The sequence below is a fragment of the Mobula birostris genome, chromosome 14 (genome assembly GCF_030028105.1).
Source record: "Mobula birostris isolate sMobBir1 chromosome 14, sMobBir1.hap1, whole genome shotgun sequence".
Classification (NCBI taxonomy): domain Eukaryota; kingdom Metazoa; phylum Chordata; class Chondrichthyes; order Myliobatiformes; family Myliobatidae; genus Mobula; species Mobula birostris.
Window position 1 is genome coordinate 77,054,843 of NC_092383.1, and position 22,550 is coordinate 77,077,392.

Genomic DNA, 22,550 nt, shown 5'->3' on the forward strand with positions numbered 1-22,550 from the left:
AAGTTGGAAGGGAACAAACAATTCACTCCCCATATGTTCAAAACAATATCATTGGATGTTAAGTGAACAAGCACAGAGAGGAGAGAAAATGCTTCCTTTGTCTGTTTTCATCAACTTTTTGCATTGTATCACATCACAATTGCACTATCAGTTTTAAAATCATAGAAATATACAGACTAGAAAAGGGCTCTTACATCCTACTTCACTGCCCACGGTGATGCCTATCAGTACAGAACCATTTGTCCAAGGCCCCATATACCTCCCTCTACTCCTTTCCTAGCCAAATGTAACATTACCTGCCTGAAATTTGGCATTCATTTCAAATATTTACCACTGTGATAAACTTATCCTCAGATTTCCTTTAAATTTCTCCCCTTTGACCTTATACTTGTGACCTTAAGTTTTTCTGAAGGTCGTTGACTTGAAACAGCAACTTTGTTTTCTTTCTACCTACGGCGCCTTACTAGATAGAAAATGGGTTTTTCTTCAAGTAGTGTAAAATAATGTTCGTTTGTTGGTTGATACCATGGTTAAATTTAACTCACTGCAATGATGGCAGAGTGCAGTATTGAGGGTCATCATCAGAAGTCTGTCAGGGTCATCTACTGTATCAGATGCTCCCAGTACAGCCTCCTCTACATTAGTAAATTTGTCATAGATTGTGGGATCACCTTGTCAAGCAACTTTGCTCCGTCTGCAACAAGCAGGATGCCCCACTGGCAAAGCATTTCAATTCCAATCCCCATCCCCATTTCAACATGTCATTCCGTGGCCTCCTCTAATGGCACGATGAGGCCACTCATCGTTTGGAGAAGCAACACATCATGTTATGATTGGATAGCCTCTGACGTAACAGCATGAACATCTATTTCTCCAACTCTACCTTCTGTTCTTTTCCATTCTCCTTTCTGGCTCCCCTAATACCCTTTCTATTCTCACCTGCCTATCAGCTCTCGCAGGTGCCCCTTCCCTTAATCAATTCTCTTCTCCAATCAGATTCCTCCTTCTTCAGCTTTTTACCTTTTCCACCCATCACCTCTCAGCTTCTCACTTCATTCCCCCCACCCCCCCACCATCCACTACTCACCTCCTCACCTTCAAGCTTGTACTCCTTCCCCTCCCCTATTTTCCTATTCTGGCTTCTTCCCCCTTCCTTTCTAGTCCTAATCAAGAGTCTTGGGCTAAAATATCAACTCTATTCCTTTCCATAGATGCTGCCTGACTGCTGAGTTCCTCCAGCATTGTGTGTTACTCTAGCTTCCTGGCATCTGCAGAATCTCACGTTTAAGATAATCTACTGCTAGGAATAAAACCATTGGAATATGAAACAGTTAAAAATTAAAAAGTAATTCTGGTAATCAGAAAGCAGACTCAGAAGATTGCAACTTATAAGAAACTACTTACAGTAAATAGTGTTTCCGTGAAACATTGATGTTGATACAACAATATTGTTATGCAATATATTCAAGACCAGTCAACAAGCAGAACTTCACAGGAAGAGTGATTATGTGATTAATTCAGAAACACTGGAATCCAAGTGGCAGTCTATTTTGTTTTAAATTCTCAATCTGCTATTACACAAGGTCTTGGTTGATTGTGACTGAATCATGTATACTTTTGCCTCATACTATATGCTGCAGCATCATTTAACAAAAACCAAAATTCTTAAGATTTAACTTAGCAATAATTGCTAGCTGCAGAAAAGAGGGATCCAGTTATTCACTGTATTGTTTCTGGTGGCTTCATTCCTTAACATTTTAGTCCTAATAGTTTTTAAGATCACTCTCTCTAATCAAGGAGTTTCTAACTAACCAGCAGAAATTATTTATATCCCCTCTATTGTTTCCCATATCTTGAAAACTTCAAAATCACCTCATAACCTTAAAAATTCCATTAGTATTTTTAAAAAACAACACATGAAATTTCACAATAAAATCATAAGGTGTTATGCTAGATCATATCCACATATGGAGATACTAAAGAAAACAAAAGCTTGATCAAAGACAATTCAAGCAGAATTTTGGAAAGGAAAGAGCTGTAGAGAAATTTTAGGATGGAACTGTGAAATCTAGGGCCTTGACAAAGGGGTAAAATGATTACATTTATGATGGCTAAAAGGACAGAAATAGAGAATAGCAAATAATTTTAATAAATTAGGCCTACAGGAAATTAAAGAAATAGGGATGATCTAAACCAGTGGTTCCCAAACATTTTGAGTCACCACCTCCTTGACTCCTAGACCACATACCCAGCACACCACCCCCCTCTTTCCAGCCATTAAAAATTTTGATTTGCAATGCACAGTGAAAGAAAACAGAAAATGCAAATTCAAAGCAGTGACAAATCATTGTTAAAATTATTCAAATCTATTTAAAACTACAAATAAAATTCCTTTATTCCAGCAAAAACAATTTTCATCAACAATTTTAGGGTATACATTAGTTCAACTATTCACTACTTCATTGCTTTTTCACCTTTCAGTGGGATAGGTGTGCTTTGTGCAGTGATCAGATAAACGTCACTCAGGAGTCTCAGAATTTTCAGAGTTTTATTACTTTAAAAGAAGTTGGGCAACTGCACTGAAACTGTGCTCCACAAAATATGATGTTGGGAAGGCAATAAAGAATATCTTGATTTTTTTTTAAACAGTGCAAGATAGCATTCAGAGATCTCTTTCTGCAACCATATGATTTTTTTAAAACCCTCAGCTTCAGCTCAAACTCATTTTGTAGTGAGATCAGTTATTCCTCCACTCTTCCTTTTAGTTCCTCATGACAAGCATTCAGGAATGAATTTATTACCCAATCTGGAATTTGGATCCAGAGAAGATTCTGGAATCTCTCTAACTTGTCTTATGCAACTCATCCAGGTGGGCACAGTATATTTGAAAATCACCATATGGCATTCTTTCATTGTCTTCCACTCAGAGGGGCTAGGAAATTAGAAAAGGTCTTGACTGCACTTAATTAGGCTTAATTTGGACAGAAAAATGGAGATGACTGATTTGATTTTGATTGAGTCACATAACTTCTTTGTAATTGGATTGATTTCATTAAACTTTGTGAATAATTCTGACAAATAAGAATGTCTTGCCTAATATCCTTGAGTTGATAACTGAAGGAAGAATTTGAATTTTCAAAGAATTTTATTAGAGTTTCAAAAATCACATAAAGCATCTCAGGAAGTTTCCTTTAAGAGCCACCTATCTTCTGTGTACACAGCAAGTGAATTGTTCATCATTCTCAATACAAAACTCTCGAAACAGTCCAGAATTCAGAGCATGGGACTTGATTTTATTTACTGCTGAGGTTAACAGTATTTAATGATTTGTGCAGCAGATCACTTTTGTTTTCTTACGACAAGATGTTGTCTGTGAAGTACAGTGATGGTAAGTATGTTAGGTACAGCTTTTATCAAGAAAATGATAACCCCTTAGTGGCATCCCGTCATTGATGGTGCTCCATCTGTTGCACAAGAATATTGGTGAGTGGAATGCTCTTCTTTTTGAAAAATTGTTCAACAACCTGAGATATTGACTCCCCTTTCACATGTTTCCAGCCCCCTTGCAAATAACAGCTATTGAACTATGCTTTCATCTTTTATGAAGCAAACATGACCAAGCAAAGACTTGTTGCCTGACAAAGTTCATTCATCCAATTGTAGAGCAAATTTCTGTTGTTCAAAGAATGTTGCACATCGTGTCTTCCATGTTTCAGACATTACATCTATTCGTCTTTGAACAAACATGACACTGAATGGAATCGCTTTAATTATTTGGTCTGGTGACTTGTGCAAAACTGTACTCAGAATCTCCATTACTGCTGACAGAACCAGTTCTCCAATTGTATGGGGCTTTCCAGATACAACAATAAAATATTTAATGAAGCACAGAAACCATTGCTGCTTTGATGTGAAGTGTTGGGAAACATGTTTTGAAGTATTCCATTTCTGAAAGTTTTCACAAATTGACTGAAAATAAGTGACGTTCTTGTTTGCTCCATCAGAGTGCATTACCTTCAAATATTCAAGAAGCCTTCAAGTGTGGTCAACATCATCCAAAAGCGCAGAATCTGAATTTTACTCCACTGAACACCATAACCTTAATAATAGGAATAGCGCCACTGCATAATTAAGAGTATGGGAATTATATTAGCTAACACTGTACTACAGTAGTGAACTGCAATAATGTGTGGGCTGGGTGATCTCTTCACCCAGATTTCTTATGATACGCCAAATACAGAAGTGTCCAATTGCTTTTCAACTATAATGTGCTTTGAACAAAGTCTAAGAGAACAGTGAGTTAGCAAGTGATGAGGTGATTACCTGATCATTTGATCCTCAGTGCCTCAAACATGCTTATAAGTAATTAATTTCTTAAATCAAGCCAGCAATCTTTCATCAGCCCCCTTGCTACCAAACATCGACCACTGCCATCTTTATCACCCCCACTCCACTGCCCCCCAGGGGTGGGGTGGGTGATCTTGCCTACCTTAGGGAACACTGATCTAAACCACCAAGGAACTTAGCAAGGACAAGAACCTTCAAATCAGAATATGCCTTAATCATGAGTCAATGTAGGTCAGAAAGCATAGAAATGATAGTAAAATTGGTTTCCAAGTAGTACATGGGCAGAGAATTTGACATCCTCAAATTTACAAAGCTAGAACAGAAAGGTTAACTAAAGATGCCTTGAAATAAAGGTAACAAAACATTGGCATTTTCAGCAGTTTGCCAACTGAAGGGAACATGGCGAGGTCAGAGGTGGCAGTGAAGCAGAACTTGCTGCTGCCACCATAATTGGAAAGCCAATGCTATAAAGTAGCTGCCCCTTTCCTCAAAAGGAAAGAAAATTCACTTCAATCAGGGATCAATTATTCCCATACATTACCAACTTTGTTGAACAGAAATGCTACACTGAACTACTTCTTTGCTGATTTACCCCCCAACAAAAAAATGCTTTGGACTCCATACAATATTAAACTTCTATTTTTAAAATGCATTCTAAAAAGCAGTATACATAAAGGAAATTTACAACTACTGGACCACAAGCTAATTTGCAGATTTTTATATATAAAGAAAACAATGCAGTCAGCTTTTGTTGATACATCAGATAGCTGTCATAATTTCAGGGAGTTCAAACTACTATGTGGTCCAAGAAACATTTGCATCAAATGCAGATTATCAGATGCAAAGTATCAACATTTACATTACACATCATGATACAGTTTGTTAATACTAAACATTGCTCAGACAGTTCTGGAACCCTCAAAGAGTTTATGGTATTATAAATTCATCTTTTCTTTCAGAAACTTCATGTTTGGTAAACTACTCACTTAACGAATGACACTGCCTGCTTTAGTTTTAGACACTGTCTTTCAGTTATTAGACAAGTAGTGTCCAAAGGGATCTTAGGACCATACCTATTATAAAGCACGTCAATCCACATCGAGTAGTTCAGTATGAAGTGACCTCTTTACCTTTTGCATTTAAACAGTAAAACAAAGTCCTCTCAGAATCTGTTCAATCACCCCCAATAAATTTATGTCAGGAACATTAGCATATTGCTTTACAGCGCCAGCGACCGGGTTAATTTTCCTCCACATGTTCTCCCTATGACTACGTGCCTTTCCTCTGGGTATTGCAGTTTCTTCTCACATTCCAAAGACGTATAGGTTGGTAGGTTAACTGGTCACATGAATGACACAGGCTTGTTAGGCAGGAAGGGCCTGTTACCATGCTGTATCTAAATAGATATGGAAGTTGCAATTCTTTGTGATTGTTTTGAAATGGATAAATGCAAGTAAAATTCAGTCACAAGCCTTATGTTTATCACTCACAGATTGCTGCAAAAGATTCCCAATAGGGCGTTTGCTAGGCCATTAGAGTAAGTAGTAAAGATCTGACAAAGTTAGTGTGGAACTTATCAGAGCACGTTAATGTGACTTCCTACTCTAAAGAGGAAAATCTGACACTTGTGGTTATAACTCTACATTTTAAAAACTAATTTCAAATTCTCGCTCAGTTTTGGTGTAAACCAATATTACTCTGTTACCAGAACTGGGACCCAGCATTTAGTAATGTAACTAATTACGTATTTAGGTGATCTTTGGTTATACTAAACCTTGTGCACAATACCCTACGTTATTAAGTTTGACTATTTTGCTCTTTTGAGCGTTTTCCACGAAAAGTTAGATATGATTCATTAAAAAAACCCAATTTCAGTCATTCTTGGCACTTCTGCTGATCATAAACATGACCCCAACAAATGAATATATAAATCCATATTTCCTTACAAAATAAAAGGTGGCTATTTTTTCCCCAAGTCGATGCTGGGTCTCTGAGCAACTGCATTTCCCCACTGATTTCCCTGCAACCAAATATCACTTTATATTTGCACAAGAGAGCTCCACACTTCCATTTCACTTTTCAAATGTAGAAATACTTCCTAACACTTCTCCAGGAATTACAAATAACCGAATTGTTAGCACGGTATAATTTCAGTTCCATTTAACACTTTGACTAAGATCATCATTTAACTGACCAAATTCCAGTTAACACAATATTAGTTTATGCAACCTTTTCCCATAAAAATTAAGCTTGTGTGGATTAAATTAAGCTTGGGAAAAAGCAAACAACACTATGCTTGTTAATTCTTGAGAACCGTGTGCTTCCCAATGGTCAGCTGAAACCAAACTGATTCTGAAGAAAAATGGTATTGAATTGCTGAATAAGGAAAACTAGCAAAGCTGGTTATTTATAATATAGGCATTTTATATACAAAGATGAATGATAATGTAACTTTTCTGAGAAGAATAGTGCTAAATGAAACATTCTGTACTTGCACAATGCCTTTTATTGTTTAAAAACTGACACTTCACAGAATCGTGACTAGAAAATTTTGATAGTCAAATAAGATTAAAGGCTTTAAACTAGATTTGCAGGGGGATGGGAACCAGAGTGCCAGAGCTGACAGTGTGGCTGGGGTGAAAATAAATGATATTGAAAGTTTAAGCAAATCCGTTGATAGAAAGGTTGTGAGTGGTGGTAAAAATCTTCTGAGGTGTATATATTTCAATGCAAGGAGTATTGCGGGGAAGGCGGATGAGTTGAGGGCGTGGATTGACACGTGGAATTATGATGTTGTAGCAATTAGTGAAACTTGGCTACAGGAGGGGCAGGACTGGCAGCTTAATATTCCAGGGTTCCGATGTTTCAGATGTGATCGAGGCAGAGGAATGAAAGGTGGAGGAGTAGCATTGCTTGTTAGGGAAAATATTACAGCAGTGCTCAGGCAGGGCAGATTAGAGGGCTTGTCTACTGAGTCCTTATGGGTGGAGTTGAGAAACAGGAAAGGTATGGCCACATTAGTGGGATTGTATTACAGACCACCCAATAGTCAACGAGACTTGGAAGAGCAAATCTGCAGAGAGATATCAGGCAACTGCAGGAAACAAAGTTGTGATGGTAGGGATTTTAATTTTCCATACATTGATTGGGACTCCCATACTGTTAGGGGTCTAGATGGTTTAGAGTTTGTAAAATGTGTTCAGGAAAAGTTTTCTAAATCAGTATATAGAGGGATCAACTAGAGGGGATGCAGTATTGGATCTCCTGTTAGGAAACGAATTAGGGCAAGTGACAGAAATCTGTGTAGGGGAGCACTTTGGTTCCAGTGATCATAACACCATTAGTTTCAATTTGATCATGGACAAGGATAGATCTGGTCTTAGGGTTGAGGTTCTGAACTGGAAGAAGGCCAAATTTGAAGAAATGAGAAAGGATCTAAAAAGCATGGATTGGGACAGGTTGTTCTCTGACAAAGATGTGATTGGTAGGTGGGAAGCCTTCAAAGGGGAAATTTTGAGAGTGCAGAGTTTGTATGTTCCTGTCAGGATTAAAGGCAAATTGAATAGGAAAAAGGAACCTTGGTTCTCAAGGGATATTGCAACTCTGATAAAGAAGAAGAGGGAGTTGTATGAAATGTATAGGAAACAGGGGGTAAATCAGGTGCTTGAGGAGTATAAGAAGTGCAAGAAAATACTTAAGAAAGAAATCAGGAGGGCAAAAAGAAGACATGAGGTTGCCTTGGCAGTCAAAGAGAAGGATAATCCAAAGAGCTTTTACAAGTATATTAAGAGCAAAAGGATTGTAAGGGATAAAATTGGTCCTCTTGAAGATCAGAGTGGTCGGCTTTGTGCGGAACCAAAGGAAATGGGGGAGATCTTAAATAGGTTTTTTGCGTCTGTATTTACTAAGGAAGCTGGCATGAAATCTATGGAATTGAGGGAATCAAGTAGTGAGACCATGGAAACTGTACAGATTGAAAAGGAGGAGGTGCTTGCTGTCTTGAGGAAAATCAAAGTGGATAAATCCCCGGGACCTGACAGAGTGTTCCCTCGGACCTTGAAGGAGACTAGTGTTGAAATTGCGGGGGCCCTGGTAGAAATATTTAAAATGTTGCTGTCTACGGGTGAAGTGCTGGAGGATTGGAGAGTGGCTCATGTTGTTCCGTTGTTTAAAAAAGGATCGAAAAGTAATCCGGGAAATTATAGGCCGGTGAGTTTAACGTCAGTAGTAGGTAAGTTATTGGAGGGAGTACTAAGAGACAGAATCTACAAGCATTTGGATAGACAGGGGCTTATTAGGGAGAGTCAACATGGCTTTGTGCGTGGTAGGTCATGTTTGACCAATCTGTTGGAGTTTTTCGAGGAGGTTACCAGGAAAGTGGATGAAGGGAAGGCAGTGGATATTGTCTACATGGACTTCAGTAAGGCCTTTGACAAGGTCCCGCATGGGAGGTTAGTTAGGAAAATTCTTTCGCTAGGTATACATGGAGAGGTGGTAAATTGGATTAGACATTGGCTCGATGGAAGAAGCCAGAGGGTGGTGGTAGAGAATTGCTTCTCTGAGTGGAGGCCTGTGACTAGTGGTGTGCCACAGGGATCAGTGCTGGGTCCATTGTTATTTGTCATCTATATCAATGATCTGGATGATAATGTGGTAAATTGGATCAGCAAGTTTGCTGATGATACAAAGATTGGAGGTGTAGCAGACAGTGAGGGAAGTTTTCAGAGCCTGCAGAGGAACTTGGACCAGCTGGAAAAATGGGCTGAAAAATGGCAGATGGAGTTTAATACTGACAAGTGTGAGGTATTGCACGTTGGAAGGACAAACCAACGTAGAACATACAGGGTTAATGGTAAGGCACTGAGGAGTGCAGTGGAACAGAGGGATCTGGGAATACAGATACAAAATTCCCTAAAAGTGGCATCACAGGTAGATAGGGTCGTAAAGAGAGCTTTTGGTACATTGGCCTTTATTAATCAAAGTATTGAGTATAAGAGCTGGAATGTTATGATGAGGTTGTATAAGGCATTAGTGAGGCCGAATCTGGAGTATTGTGTTCAGTTTTGGTCACCAAATTACAGGAAGGATATAAATAAGGTTGAAAGAGTGCAGAGAAGGTTTACAAGGATGTTGCCGGGACTTGAGAAACTCAGTTACAGAGAAAGGTTGAATAGGTTAGGACTTTATTCCCTGGAGCGTAGAAGAATGAGGGGAGATTTGATAGAGGTATATAAAATTATGATGGGTATAGATAGAGTGAATGCAAGCAGGCTTTTTCCACTGAGGCAAGGGGAGAAAAAAAACAGAGGACATGGGTTAAGGGTGAGGGGGGAAAAATTTAAAGGGAACATTGGGGGGGGGGGTTCTTCACACACAGAGTGGTGTGAGTATGGAATGAGCTGCCAGACGAGGTGGTAAATGCGGGTTCTTTTTTAACATTTAAGAATAAATTGGACAGATACATGGATGGGAGGTCTATGGAGGGATATGGTCCATATGCAGGTCAGTGGGACTAGGCAGAAAATGGTTCGGCACAGCCAAGAAGGGCCAAAGGGCCTGTTTCTGTGCTGTAGTTTCTATGGTTCTATGGAATCACTGAGTTTGCTTAGTGTGGTTGGCCTTAAAATGCTTTAAGGTGGAGATGACATATTTATGTGTGGAATCCTAGAGACAAGGGAATAGGCATTTGAAAACATGGCCATTTGTGATGAAGTGCAGGAAGTAGGAGATGCATGAATGAGTGAAACTAAAGGAATGCAATATTCTAACTTGCTGTATGGTGAAAACACATTCTAAGGAAGGGCAGGCAAGTCTGATGAATTTAAAAATATCAAAATTTTCATTCTGCTACTTTGGAAACTCAAGTAGCAATACAGTCCAACAAAAATATGGTTGATTGGTACAAATTAGAGGATTTGCATTATGCCTTTAGGTGTCACTGTACTGGACAGCAGTGCATTTGAATGGGCACTATACGCATCTAAGCTTTGGCTCTGATTAAATAATATACTGCAAACTGATTGTTGAGCAATTTTTTCCAAAGAGAAGAGCGTTCCACCTACCAATATTCTTGCTTGTGCAACAGATGGAGCACCATCAATGACAGGATGCCACCGAGGGGTTATCACTTTCTTGATAAAAGCTGTACCTAACATATTTACTTGTACCTAACATATTTACTATCACTACACTTCATGGACAACACCTTGCCGTAAAAAAAACAAGTGATCAGCTGATGAGAAATAAATTGCAAACGTTCATCAGTAAGTTCATTGCTTGCATGCTGAAACTGAGTTGACAGAAGGAAAATTACAGAGATTCAAGGGACTTGCTGCTATATAAAAGCACTACACAAACTCCAACTGTTGCAAACACTAGCAGCATATAAAATGATACCAAATTTCTTGCACTGATTTTACTGAATTAATAAAAACACCATATTCTCAAGTGTTACCTGCATATCAAACTAATTAACTATTCTTCCCTTGGAATTAGCCAGATCTATTTTAAACAAATCATATTTTTACTGAATCAAAGTATTCTGCCCAAAAATGTCATCGAATGCTACTTAATAATTCTTTTATAAAAAGGAATGCCATTTTTGAATTCCCATCAACTGAGGCTAAATAGTGCACAAGGCTGACAACTCCCTTTTAGCTTTATGAACTAAAAAAGAACTCTGTCTTGCCAACTATAAAGGTTTGATGAACATGATGGACGTAGCTCCCACTTACAAGCAATGCTGCTTCTAGATATTTGTACTGAATAGACCAAAGTAATCTATAGTGTATAAGATAATATCACCAATGACAGCAGGTAAACCAGATAGGAAAAAGCAGCATTTCTGTGAAATAAATTGCATTAGAACAATTAAGGCAACAAAGACTTTAATGCTACAGTCAGATTATGCTTCCAGTTCTGTCAGAGTAATAGTTTGACTAAGAAATAAGGGTCACTTTTAGGTATTAGTGATAAGCTGACCACTGGCATTAGGAATAGGAAGTCAGGCCAGACAGATTTGGGTATTTCAACTTTAAAATCAGGTCAAAGTTGAAAGTTAATTATTATCAAAGTAGAAAGTTAATTACCAAAAGATGTATACTTTATACAAAGAAACCCAATAGAATCCATTTTAAAAAAAGACCCAACACCCAGTGTGCAGAGACAAAAAAAAACAAAATTGTGCAAACAATAAAAGCAAGCAAGTAGCATTCAGAACTGAAGCTCAAGAAAATGAGTCACAGATACAAAGCCAGGCATCACTGTAGCAGATTCAGGAGCCTGTTTATTGCAGGTCACAGCCTCAGTTCAGCACAGAGATGAGTAAACCTTGTGGAACAGCGAGCTGAACTGGCCCGAACCTCCTCTCGGATCCCAAGACCCTGATCTTTTTAATCTGGTCCAGCGCTTAAGTCGTCCAAGGGCAAGGTCGTTACTTGCTTCTGACCGGGCCCAGCTGCTTCGATACGCTCTGGGGTTGATTCGGCCCATACTCTACCGTTCCAATTCAGCCCGACATTCAAATCGATCAAAACTTAGGTCTTTGCTCACTCTTGGATTCAGGCTCTGCCTTGCCAGCAATAGCCATACATAGGCTCATTCCCCATGTTCCAGCCCAGACCCGCTGCCTCCACTCAGCCTGTCCACACCACGCCCCAACCGTCCTGCACCTTCTCGAGACTCCAGTTCACGCTGCAAAAATGACAGGTTATACAGGTGGTTCAAAATCTCAACTCTGACAGGGAAGTTACAAGCTATTGTTTGCAGTGATCGTTTACCAGAAAAAATGTGATTGATAAGTACTCAGCTGTTTACTTTGCTGCAACCAGTGCCATCTTAAACAGGATGACCAAGTTCAAACTTAGAAGGACAGAATTAAAATAATAGGGCATTATGCTAACTTCTATAACACTGTGGTTAGACTACACTTAAGGTCGCTGTGCATATGTCTGTTTGTCATATTATTAACTAGCGCAGTACAACTATTAACAGTCGAGGACTCCTTTTTCCAAGGGTCACAATACAGGTAAATACAGGGAATATATCTACAGTTGTGCGGGTGGCCAACACTACGGTTTTTAAAGATAGCAACATAATAACTTGTATAGAAAGTGGAATTTGTAATTCAGCTGAATATGCTCTGATGCACTAAATAAGCTAGATCAGGGGTTCCCAATCTTTTTTAAGCCATGGACACCTACCGTTAACCGAGGGGGTCCATGGATCCCAGAGCTAGATATAAATGTAAACAAGAATACAAAAAGAACATTTTGATGGTGTGCGTTGAATCAGGCTGTGGAAGCACTAATGAAGAGCACAACACTACTGGGCTAAGTAATGTTTCTGTTTTAAATTCTATTTAAACAGTATAAAATGACAAGCCCAGAACATTGCATCATATTAAAGTCTTTGAAATAAATCATGTTGGCTTAATGTCTGTTGGACCCCGCTCAAGATTACATCAGGGCTGACCCTCTAGCTTATTTACTTTCTCTGCAACCCTTGGCCATAGCCCCCATAAAGTCAAAATAAACCTGGAAATGATTCAAAAGGGACCAAATATGAAAAGTTTATGAAGTTTTAGAAATGTTCAGTTCTTTTTCCCTCATGATGCTCCAGATAATTACTACATTACAAATTGGTCAATATAATGCAGTTAGTGGGAGTGCAATGTGTGACCCTGAAAGAGACAGGAAGGCAAAATGTGAATATTAAGACATTTTTGGAATGATGGAGGTGAAAATTAGTGAAAAAGTTTAACCAAGATATGGTTTGAAAACATCAGGATGTTACAAAAAGAGGATGTGAGAAAGCTACACCATGCATACAGTCAGCACAACCAAAATGCTGGAGGAACTCAGCAGGCCAGGCAGCATCTATGGAAAAAAGTACAGTCAACGTTTTGGGACAAAACCCTTTGGCAGGACTGGAGAAAAAAAGCTGAGGAGTAGACTTGAAAAGTGGGGGAGGGGTGGGGGTGCGCCAGGCGGTATGTGAAACTTGGAGGGGGAGGGACGAAGAAGAGCTAGGAAGAGACAGAAGGCCATGGAAGAAAGAAAAAAAAGGGGGGGGGAGAAGGAGCACCAGAGGGAGGCAATGGGCAGGCAAGGAGATAACACAAGAGAGGGACAAGGGGATGGGAAATAAGTGAAGGAGGGAGCATTACTGTAAGTTTGCGAAATCAATGATCATGCCATCAAGTTGGAGGCTACCCAAATGGAATACAAGGTGTTGTTCCTTAATCTAAGTGTGGCATATGATCATCATTTTCAGCAATTGTCTTCTAATCTTAAGAATATCAATGAAATACGACATTACTTAGCACAAACACATGTTGCCTGACATTACTTAAGTTTGTTATGACTTCAAAAAGAAATTCAATAGAGGTGGCACCACATTCCTTACTATCCCCCAGTAAAAATGAGATAATTACTTTATAAATGCAATACAAGATATCTATACACCAAAGAAATTCTTAACTCTTTACTTACAAACAAAATTCAGATTGTACATGAAAAATTAAGTTTTGGGGCACTTTTGTGACAATCAAAAATCAAACAATTTTAGATACAAAACAAAATCAACCTTATACAAATATCAATTTTTCACCAGATTTTTAGATGTGCATTTTAAAACCATTTGTAGTTGATATTTTCTCCCACCTGATTTTGTGTTGCAAGATCTAGCCACACGCAAGACTTGCTTAAACCATCCTGCCATTAGAAATCAGGAACATGTTATACTTCCTGAATTTTCCTAAGGAGAGTTAAAGATCTTCCTTATTGTCAGAGGCATCTGCAGCATCAGCACAAGCATCTCCCTCTTGTACAGTTACCTCTTCCAGAATTATTTCCTTAAATTGAATGCAATTAAATTTAGCTGCTTGAAAACAATATTCCATTGTTGTTTTCTGTGATGGTCTTAACAATTTAGGCCCCAGAAGTACCACAATAAACTTCAATGTTTCTGCCTAAAGCTCAATTCTATTAAAGACCGTTAGCTCAATACTATTAATGATCCATCGACTAGGTCACATCACTCACATGCCAACCTCAAACACCCTTAAACACAGCGGTCCCCAACCACCAGGCCGCGGACCGGTACCGGGCCGCAAAGCATGCGCTACCGGGCCGCGAGGAAACGATATGATTTGGTGATAGGAGTCAGCTGCACCTTTCCTCATTCCTTGTCATGCCCACTGTTGAGCCATTACGCATGCGAGGTCATTACTCCCGCATCATCCACGTCAGCACGGGAAGATGATCAACTCCTCGAGCTTGCAAATGACGACGGGCTGAAAAGTATGTTTGACATAACATCTCTGCCGGCATTCTGGATCTCAAAATCAAGGCTAAATATCCTGAGATAGCCACGAAAGCAGTGAAAACGTTGCTTCCATTTCCAAGATATCTCTGCAATGAATGCAACGAAAGCCAAATTGCGTAATAGACTGGACATAAGGAACCCCCTTCGTGTATCACTGTCTCCCATCACCCCTCGATGGGACCATCTTGTTGCAGGGAAACAAGCATTCAGCCCAGGGCGCCCACTGATTCAGTGATATTGGTGTGTTGCAATGGTTTTATATGTTCATACGGGGAAAATATGTGCTGTGTGTTTAATATCCAAACGTTACTTAAATGTTATGATGCTATTGACTTACTTATATAACCATATAACAATTACAGCACGGAAACAGGCCATCTCTGTCCTTCTAGTCCGTGCCGAACGCTACTCTCACCTAGTCCCACCGACCTGCACTCAGCCCATAACCCTGCATTCCTTTCCTGTCCATACACCGATCCAATTTCTCTTTAAGTAACCTGCCTCTACCACTTCTACTGGATGTTCGTTCAACACTTACTTCAAGCTCCCCTGTCCTTCCCTGATAATTGACTTATCGCTATATTCATGCGAGGAAAATACATGCTGTGTATTTAATATTAAATTCTTTAGATAAACCTTTTTAGAAACCAAATGTATGAGTGTATTAGCCACTTATCACCTATATTCCAGTCGTGATTACCACCCCTCAACCCCCATCCCCCAACAGAATCACCAAAAACGATTTATAGAAAAAAATCGGCACGTACACGCATGCGCAAGGCACGCATATGCACTGGTTACCGCGCAAGGCCTCATGGTCATTGTAGTCTCTCTGTGTAAACAACGTATTTATCTCTACTCTTGTCCGTTGGCAACCCTACCTCCCCGCGCGACCCCCCCCCCCCCCCCGCCGCCGGTCGGCCGGTCCGCAAGAATATTCAAGAATATTGTCAATATGAAACCGGTCCGCAGTGCAAAAAAGGTTGGGGACCCCTGCTTAAACAGACACTAATTTAGGTTCATATATAATGGAAATTGCCAGGTGTTCTGAGAAAAAGATTCAGGGATTTGCTCTAAACTTCCTTCAAATACTGCAACATCTCCATCAACTCCTAGGTACCCAAGGTCCCTGACTGAAAGTGAAGTAGTATTTGGGATAGTACTGAGAAACAAGGTTATTTGTTAGGAACACAAAAGCTCTACATAAATGGCAGAGGAGAATCACCTCTCAAACTATTCATCTTTCTGTTGCAGCAGTACCTCCTGCCCATCTGTCAGCAGTCTCATTCCACCCCATTCTCAATCCCATGGGATTGCCTGCTGATGCGATGGTAATATGATAGATTGTGGTGCATATATGGCCCGATGTGATTTACCACCTTACAACAGGGACTATACCTTCAAAAGTATTTCATCGGTTGCAAAGGACCTTAGAAGATTCCAAGACTGTGAAACAATTGATTGAAAGCATTTTTTTTAAAAAGCCTGAGTAACTCCGATGGCAATCTGTGGCATATAGATCAAAGTTGTCCCATCTTTACACCACATTAAGTTAACCAATCATAAACCAGAGGTTTTACAAATGGCCTTGGCAATTTCTGGTTAGTGAAAAAGAGGTTTCTAAAAAAAATACACATCCACAAATGTATCAGCTTCACCTCCAATTAAAAAAAATCCTTTTATCAAGACAAATACTCAACACACAAGACATTTAACATTCTCCTCCAGAAATATAAATTTCTTCCACAGATTTAATTGAATAAAACTGGTCAGCCTGCATGTACCTCTGCCTGCTGAACATCCTTCAGAGTATCAGCAAGCATCATTCGATACGATTAGCACCATCAAGAAACTAATTGTATTCACACCCACTTCCACGTAACCAGAAATACCAAAACTAACTGCTATGCTTCAGCTAACTCATGAGAAATCTGAACCAAGAAACTCAGGGTATTATGACTCAGCAGCATCAGCAATAAAGGGGTTAATAAACAGAATGAGTACATTGAACTAGTCAATATTCTACTGTACAGTTTTCCTTCAGTTTATGCTCAGTGCCTATACTTTGAATTTCTCCATCAGAAATTACCCCCCTGCTTAACTTGTTGCTGGAAATAATAACACATTGAAACCAGAAGGCCATCAACACAAGACAGTCACCATGAAACCAACAGAGAATTCTGAATTTTATCCAAAGGAAAGTGAAATGTGCAACTTGCTACCAACAGGAGTCGTTAAGTTGTTTAAGGGGAGACTAGATGAGTATATAGCATAGAAAGGAACAAGTGGGTTACAGATAAACTGTTTGTATATCCTGTTTGCACTGAGCAGCCAGCTTTTGTTCTACAACTGCTACACAATGGAATCATACACAAGCTATTGATAATTCCAGGACAATATAGCCTTTCATCTTCTTCCCTTAATATGCAAATTGGTTGCAACAATTGTTTACACATGATCTTTGAACTTTAATAATACATACAATATGAAATACTTCATATGATATGACTCACTATACAAGAACAAAATGATTTCATACAGAATGAGAGGTAAATACAGAAAATGAAATTTTAAACCACTTCAACTAGAAAACTCTGCTGTTAGATATGAAAGAAAGTATCCAGAAACAATCAAGTCAGCCATTTTCACACAACTTCCAGGTACAGAAAGGCAACTTGGTACCTACTGCTAAAACTTACAGATCAAAAAGAACAAATCTGTTCATCATACATGACAGAAAGGACGGCCATTCAGCCCACCTTTGGCATTGCTTAAACAAGGATTCCCTTTCTTGATTTTACTCCATAGTTCTACAGCTTTCATTTTTGTCAAGACACCTCTTGCTTACTGAAAGTTACCACTGAGACTGCTTTGATTATTATCAATGTTTCAAATCTTCACAATCAGAACCAATTTATCATTATCTTATGCACAGGAAAGGCATCGTCAAGATGGGGAGCGGGTAGAAGAGATTTCCAAGGATGCTACCTGGACTTGAGGGTCTGCGTTAGGGGGAGATGTTTGCAACACTGGATCTTTATTCCTTGGAACGCAGAGAATGAGGGGTGACCTCAGAAGCATGTAAAATCATGAGATGGTATGGATAAGCCTTTTCCCTTGGGTTTGGGGGAGTGATCCAAAACTAGAGGGCGCAAATACAGGATAAGAGGGAAATATATTCAAGAATCACCTGAGAGATAACTTCCTTGCATAGCGAGTACCTGAAATAAGCTGCCAGAGAGATTGGATGAGATAGGTACAATTGCAACTTTTAAGAGGTATTAAATTGAATAGATGCATGGAAGGCACGGGTTCAAAAGGTTATGGGCTGACTGCTGACAACTGGGACTGCAGGGAGGACTTACAATTTGGGCTGAAGGGCTTGTTTCCATGGTGTATTAGTCTAAGACTTTAACAGTAAAAATATCATCTGTTCAGAGACCCAGTACTGATGGGTTGATCGAAAACTCGAAGTACTGAAATGCAGTGTAACCGTTGCCAGCTGGGTGAATAATGTAATATAAAAACAGAAAATGCTGGAAATACTCAGTAGGCCAGGCTACTGCTGGGAAGAGAAACAGAAGCGTCTGAAATGTTAACTAATTTCTCTCTCGTTGATGCTGCTGAGTATTTTCTGTTTTACATTCCCAACATCTGCTTTTCCTCCTTGATTTTCAGAATAAATTATTTATCGTAGAATCTGCAGCTAGACAATAAAGAATGAATTTTCAGACATTTGTGCCAACAGCAGCAGTTTAGACAGATTTCGTAAGAATGCACTCTCTTCTTACAGGATTTAAGGCTTCAGTGTTTAATAACTTTGCGAGTCCCATTACTTGGTGTTTATCCGCAAACTACTGAAAAAGTGGTTTGCCAAGTAGATTGTGTCAAGTAAATGGAACGAACTATTCGAAGTGTACACGTACAATCATTTTGGGATGCCACTTGTTTTGAAGAGCTTGCAAAATACAAATATAATCTCAGGTCTCACTAGATTCCTAGTGCGTGGGTTTGTTTTTTGCTGTAATACAAAATGCTGGATATACAGAGCCCTTCCTGTCACACTACTTTACTTCTTTGAGCAAAGACAAAACGGACGCCAATTAATATCACATTTCCCCTAATACCCCGAGAAAACAAACAAGCTCTCACACCCATGCCCGTACTCACAGTTGCGTGACCCACGCTGGAAGGTGCTGAGGAATCTCAGTCGCCCGGCGCCTGCTGCAGTCCACCAGGCCATCGGCGCAAGAGCATTGCAGGGGGCACGCTGAAGTCCGCGCCAGGAGCAGAGAGGCGCAGAACAGCCGTAAGGCGATCCGGAGGCCAGCCCAAGGCCCAGGCGCCATCTTAAATCCCATGGTCGAAGGCAACAAAACAATTCCCCCCACCCCTTCCCCCTCAACCCCACACAATATAACAAACAGAAGATGGAGGCTGCCGGGACGCAGCGTTACGCTGACAAGCGGCTCTGCCACTCGGCGCCCTCGGGTCTCGATCAGCGAAGCTGGGACACTCGCAACCACACGATTCCCCACCAACACAAAGCTCCCATTCTCAGCACCCGCCACTGATCTGACCCCCTCCCACTTCCAACAGCGGCCCCGCCTTCAGCCCGCCGCCATTCGACAGTCCCAGGAAGCATCCTGGATTATTACTGGTCTCTGTCAACGTCAATCAAATGCTACCTCCAGACTGTGCGGCGAACTTTCCACTTAATACCCCGTCCCTGACATTTGCGATTGGTGAATGATTATGTCAATCACATATGGGCCACATTCTCTTAAAGGTGAAGGACGTGCTTTCATATCAGAATCAGATTTACTATCATCAGCGTATGTCGTGGAATGTTGTTAATTTAGCGTCAGCAGTACAATACAAGCCGCTTGATAATATAGAGAAAATAACTAAATAAGCCAATTACAGTAAGTATATATATGTATAATTAAAAAGTTAATTTTTAAAAAGTTGCAAAAACAGAAATAATATATTAAAAAGTGAGGTGTTGTTTATGGGTTCAATGTCCATTTAGGGTTCTAATGACAGAGTGGAAGAAGATGTTCCTGAATTGCTGAGTGTTGCCTTCAGGCTTTTGTCCAACCTCCCTGCCGGTAACAATGGGAAGAAGGCTTGTCCTGGGTGATGGGGGTCCTTAATAATGGATGCCACCTTACTGAGGCACCGCTCCATGAAGATGTCTTGGATACTATGGAGACTAGTACCAAAGATGGGGCTGACTAATTTTACAACTTTCCGTAGCTTCTTTCGATCCTGTGCCGTTGCCACCCCTCCCCCATAACAAATAGTGATACAGCCTGTAGGAATACTCTCCACAGTGCATCAATAGAAGTGTTGTCGGTGACAAACCGAATCTTCTCAAACTCCTAATGAAATACAGCCACTGTCTTGCCTTCTTTATAGCTGCATCGATATGTTGGGACCAGGTTAAATCATCAGCGATCTTGACACCCAGGAATTTGAAATTGCTCACTCTCTTCACTTCTGATCCCTCTATTAGGGTTGGTTCATGTTCCCTCGTCCTCACTTCCTGAAGTCCACAATCAGCAATTTGGTTCTACTGACGTTGAATGCAAGGTTTTTGCTGTGACACCACTCCACTTGCTGGTATATCTCACTTCTCTACACCCTCTCATTACCATCTGAGATTCTGCCAACAGTGGTTGTATCATCAGCAAATTTATAGATGGCATTTGAGCTAAATCTAGCCACACAGTCATGGGTATAGAGAAAGTAGAGCAGTGGGCTAAGCACACACCCCTGACTGTGACTTATCCACAACACTGGAGATTGGCTGCAAATGATTTATTTCCCACTTACCCCGAGTAAAGATGTTTGATTTAAAAAATTGTAATTAAAATCCCTTTATAAACAGATTATTGTCACATGTAACAATACAGTGAAAAGATTTTGGTTTGTGTGCCAACCAGACACATCATGCCACGCAATGAGCTGGTAAAGTGCCTCAAAAAAGTATATTATCTCAATATTTCCAAACTCACTTCCTTTGTCAATCTTCTATCTTTTCCACAAGTTTATATGCTAAAGAGCAACAACATGGAGACGTGTTTCCATATACAACTAAATGTAAGAATGATGTTCTACAGTCTTTCACAACTGATGGAGTCAAAAGCATTGATGAGATTGAGTATCATGGTTAGTGCTGTTCCCAGCTTTTCTCTTGTCACCTGGTGAGCAAGACCAACCTCAGTAAAGGTCAAATTGCCCCAACACTTTCCTCAATCTTCCATACCAAAATGTTCCATCTCACTTCCATCATACTTCCTGTGGGAATGGATCTAGTCTTTACAACACATGAGCCAATCTATGTCGATTACACAGTAGTTAAACAGGATGCGGACAATACTTTCATTTGTACACACTTGGTGGCCAAGCTCCAAGGAATTGTCAATTTGTTCACTGAAGAATATATGAAGGTCTCACACTCAGCATCTGCAGATTAACGCCTTCCACCAGCCTGGTCCTCTTGGCCTCCGTGACAGCATGACCCTAAAAAATGTGGACCATCTCTCATACCTTGGGAGCTACCGTAAAGTGTAGACATCAATGATGGAATTCATCATTGTCTTTAATATGTCAACACAGTGTTTGATTGTTTGAAGAAAACAGTACTTGAAAATCGAGACCCCGGACTTGTCAGCAAAATCACGACCTACTGTGTCCTGCCCACTGCATGCTTTTGAGACCTGGACGATGTATCAAAGCATCCCAAACCACTGAAAAAAAAACATTACTGTACCAGCATTATCTGCAGAAAATTTGCCCACTTGACTAGCAGTGTAAGTGAGCCAGTGCCAGTGCCCTCTATCAAGCTGACAACCACATCACTGAGGCCCCAGTTACTCTCAGTCAATTACTTTAGGCAGGCCAAGTTGTTTGACACCAAACTCCTGAAACAGATAGTTTATTCTGAGCTCTTTTGTGGATAGTGAACATTTTGACTTCTCTACATCAGAATGCTGATGACCCTGTTTTGAATGAACACAATGACAGATTCCACAGCATTATGGCAAAAAGAATTCCAAGCATTCCCTACCTTCTGAATCAAAACATTTCTCCTCATGCCTGTCTTAAATATCCCATCTTAAATGGTATCCCCCCTCCCCCGCAACCACAGATCCTACATTCCCTGGCCAAAGGAAACATTTTCCCAGCATCCAATCTGCAAGGTCTTTAAGTTTGAAGAAGATCTCATTCTACTAAACTAAAGAAAGCAGTCCATAATTGATCAGTATTTCCTCCTAGGCACTCTATCATCCATGGAACCTGTCTGGAGAATAAACGCTGCACTTTCTCAATGGCATCAACTTATTTTCTTAGGTAACAAGAACCAAAGCTGTACACAATATTCTGGATATGATCTCACTCAGGCCTTATATCATTAAAATAGGACTTCCTTTATTAAACCTTGTGGTAATACAACCTAATATACCATATGACCTCTTAATCATTTGCTACATCTACATGCGGTTCACCACAAAATCATAGATGATCTTCTGTTTTAAACATCATCTTACCACCTTACCGCAACATCTCTTGATCATCCAAAGATCTACTGACCCAAATTTTACTGGCATTATCAACCAAGTTTCCACAGACCTTCCAGGGTAGAGAATTCCAAAAGTTCAACAACATTTGGGCAAAGACATTTCTCTTAATTTCAGTCCTAACTGCCTGTCTCTCTTTTGCATATATAAAACAAAACTACCATGTGTAACTTTGGGAGCATATTGGAATAAAAACAAAAAAAAATTAGAAACACTCAACATGTCTTACGAAAAGAGAAATGAAGTTAATATTTGAGATTTAAGATCATTCATTCAAACAGATTACATTTG

The 22,550-nt window shown here is 39.9% G+C and overlaps 1 protein-coding gene across 2 annotated transcripts in view; it reads right to left on the reverse strand.

Moving 5' to 3' along the window:
- The window catches only part of lrig2 (leucine-rich repeats and immunoglobulin-like domains 2), an 86,133-nt gene extending 67,079 nt beyond the window's left edge, over positions 1 to 19,054 (reverse strand). The window contains exon 1 of one of the 2 annotated variants that reach the window (XM_072278713.1): positions 18,844 to 19,054. In XM_072278713.1, coding sequence (XP_072134814.1) covers positions 18,844 to 19,034 — 191 coding nt within the window. In that variant the 5' untranslated portion in view covers positions 19,035 to 19,054. The remainder of the gene's footprint in view (positions 1 to 18,843) is intronic. The other variant, XM_072278714.1, reaches the window with a different exon arrangement.
- Positions 19,055 to 22,550: the final 3,496 nt, after the last annotated feature.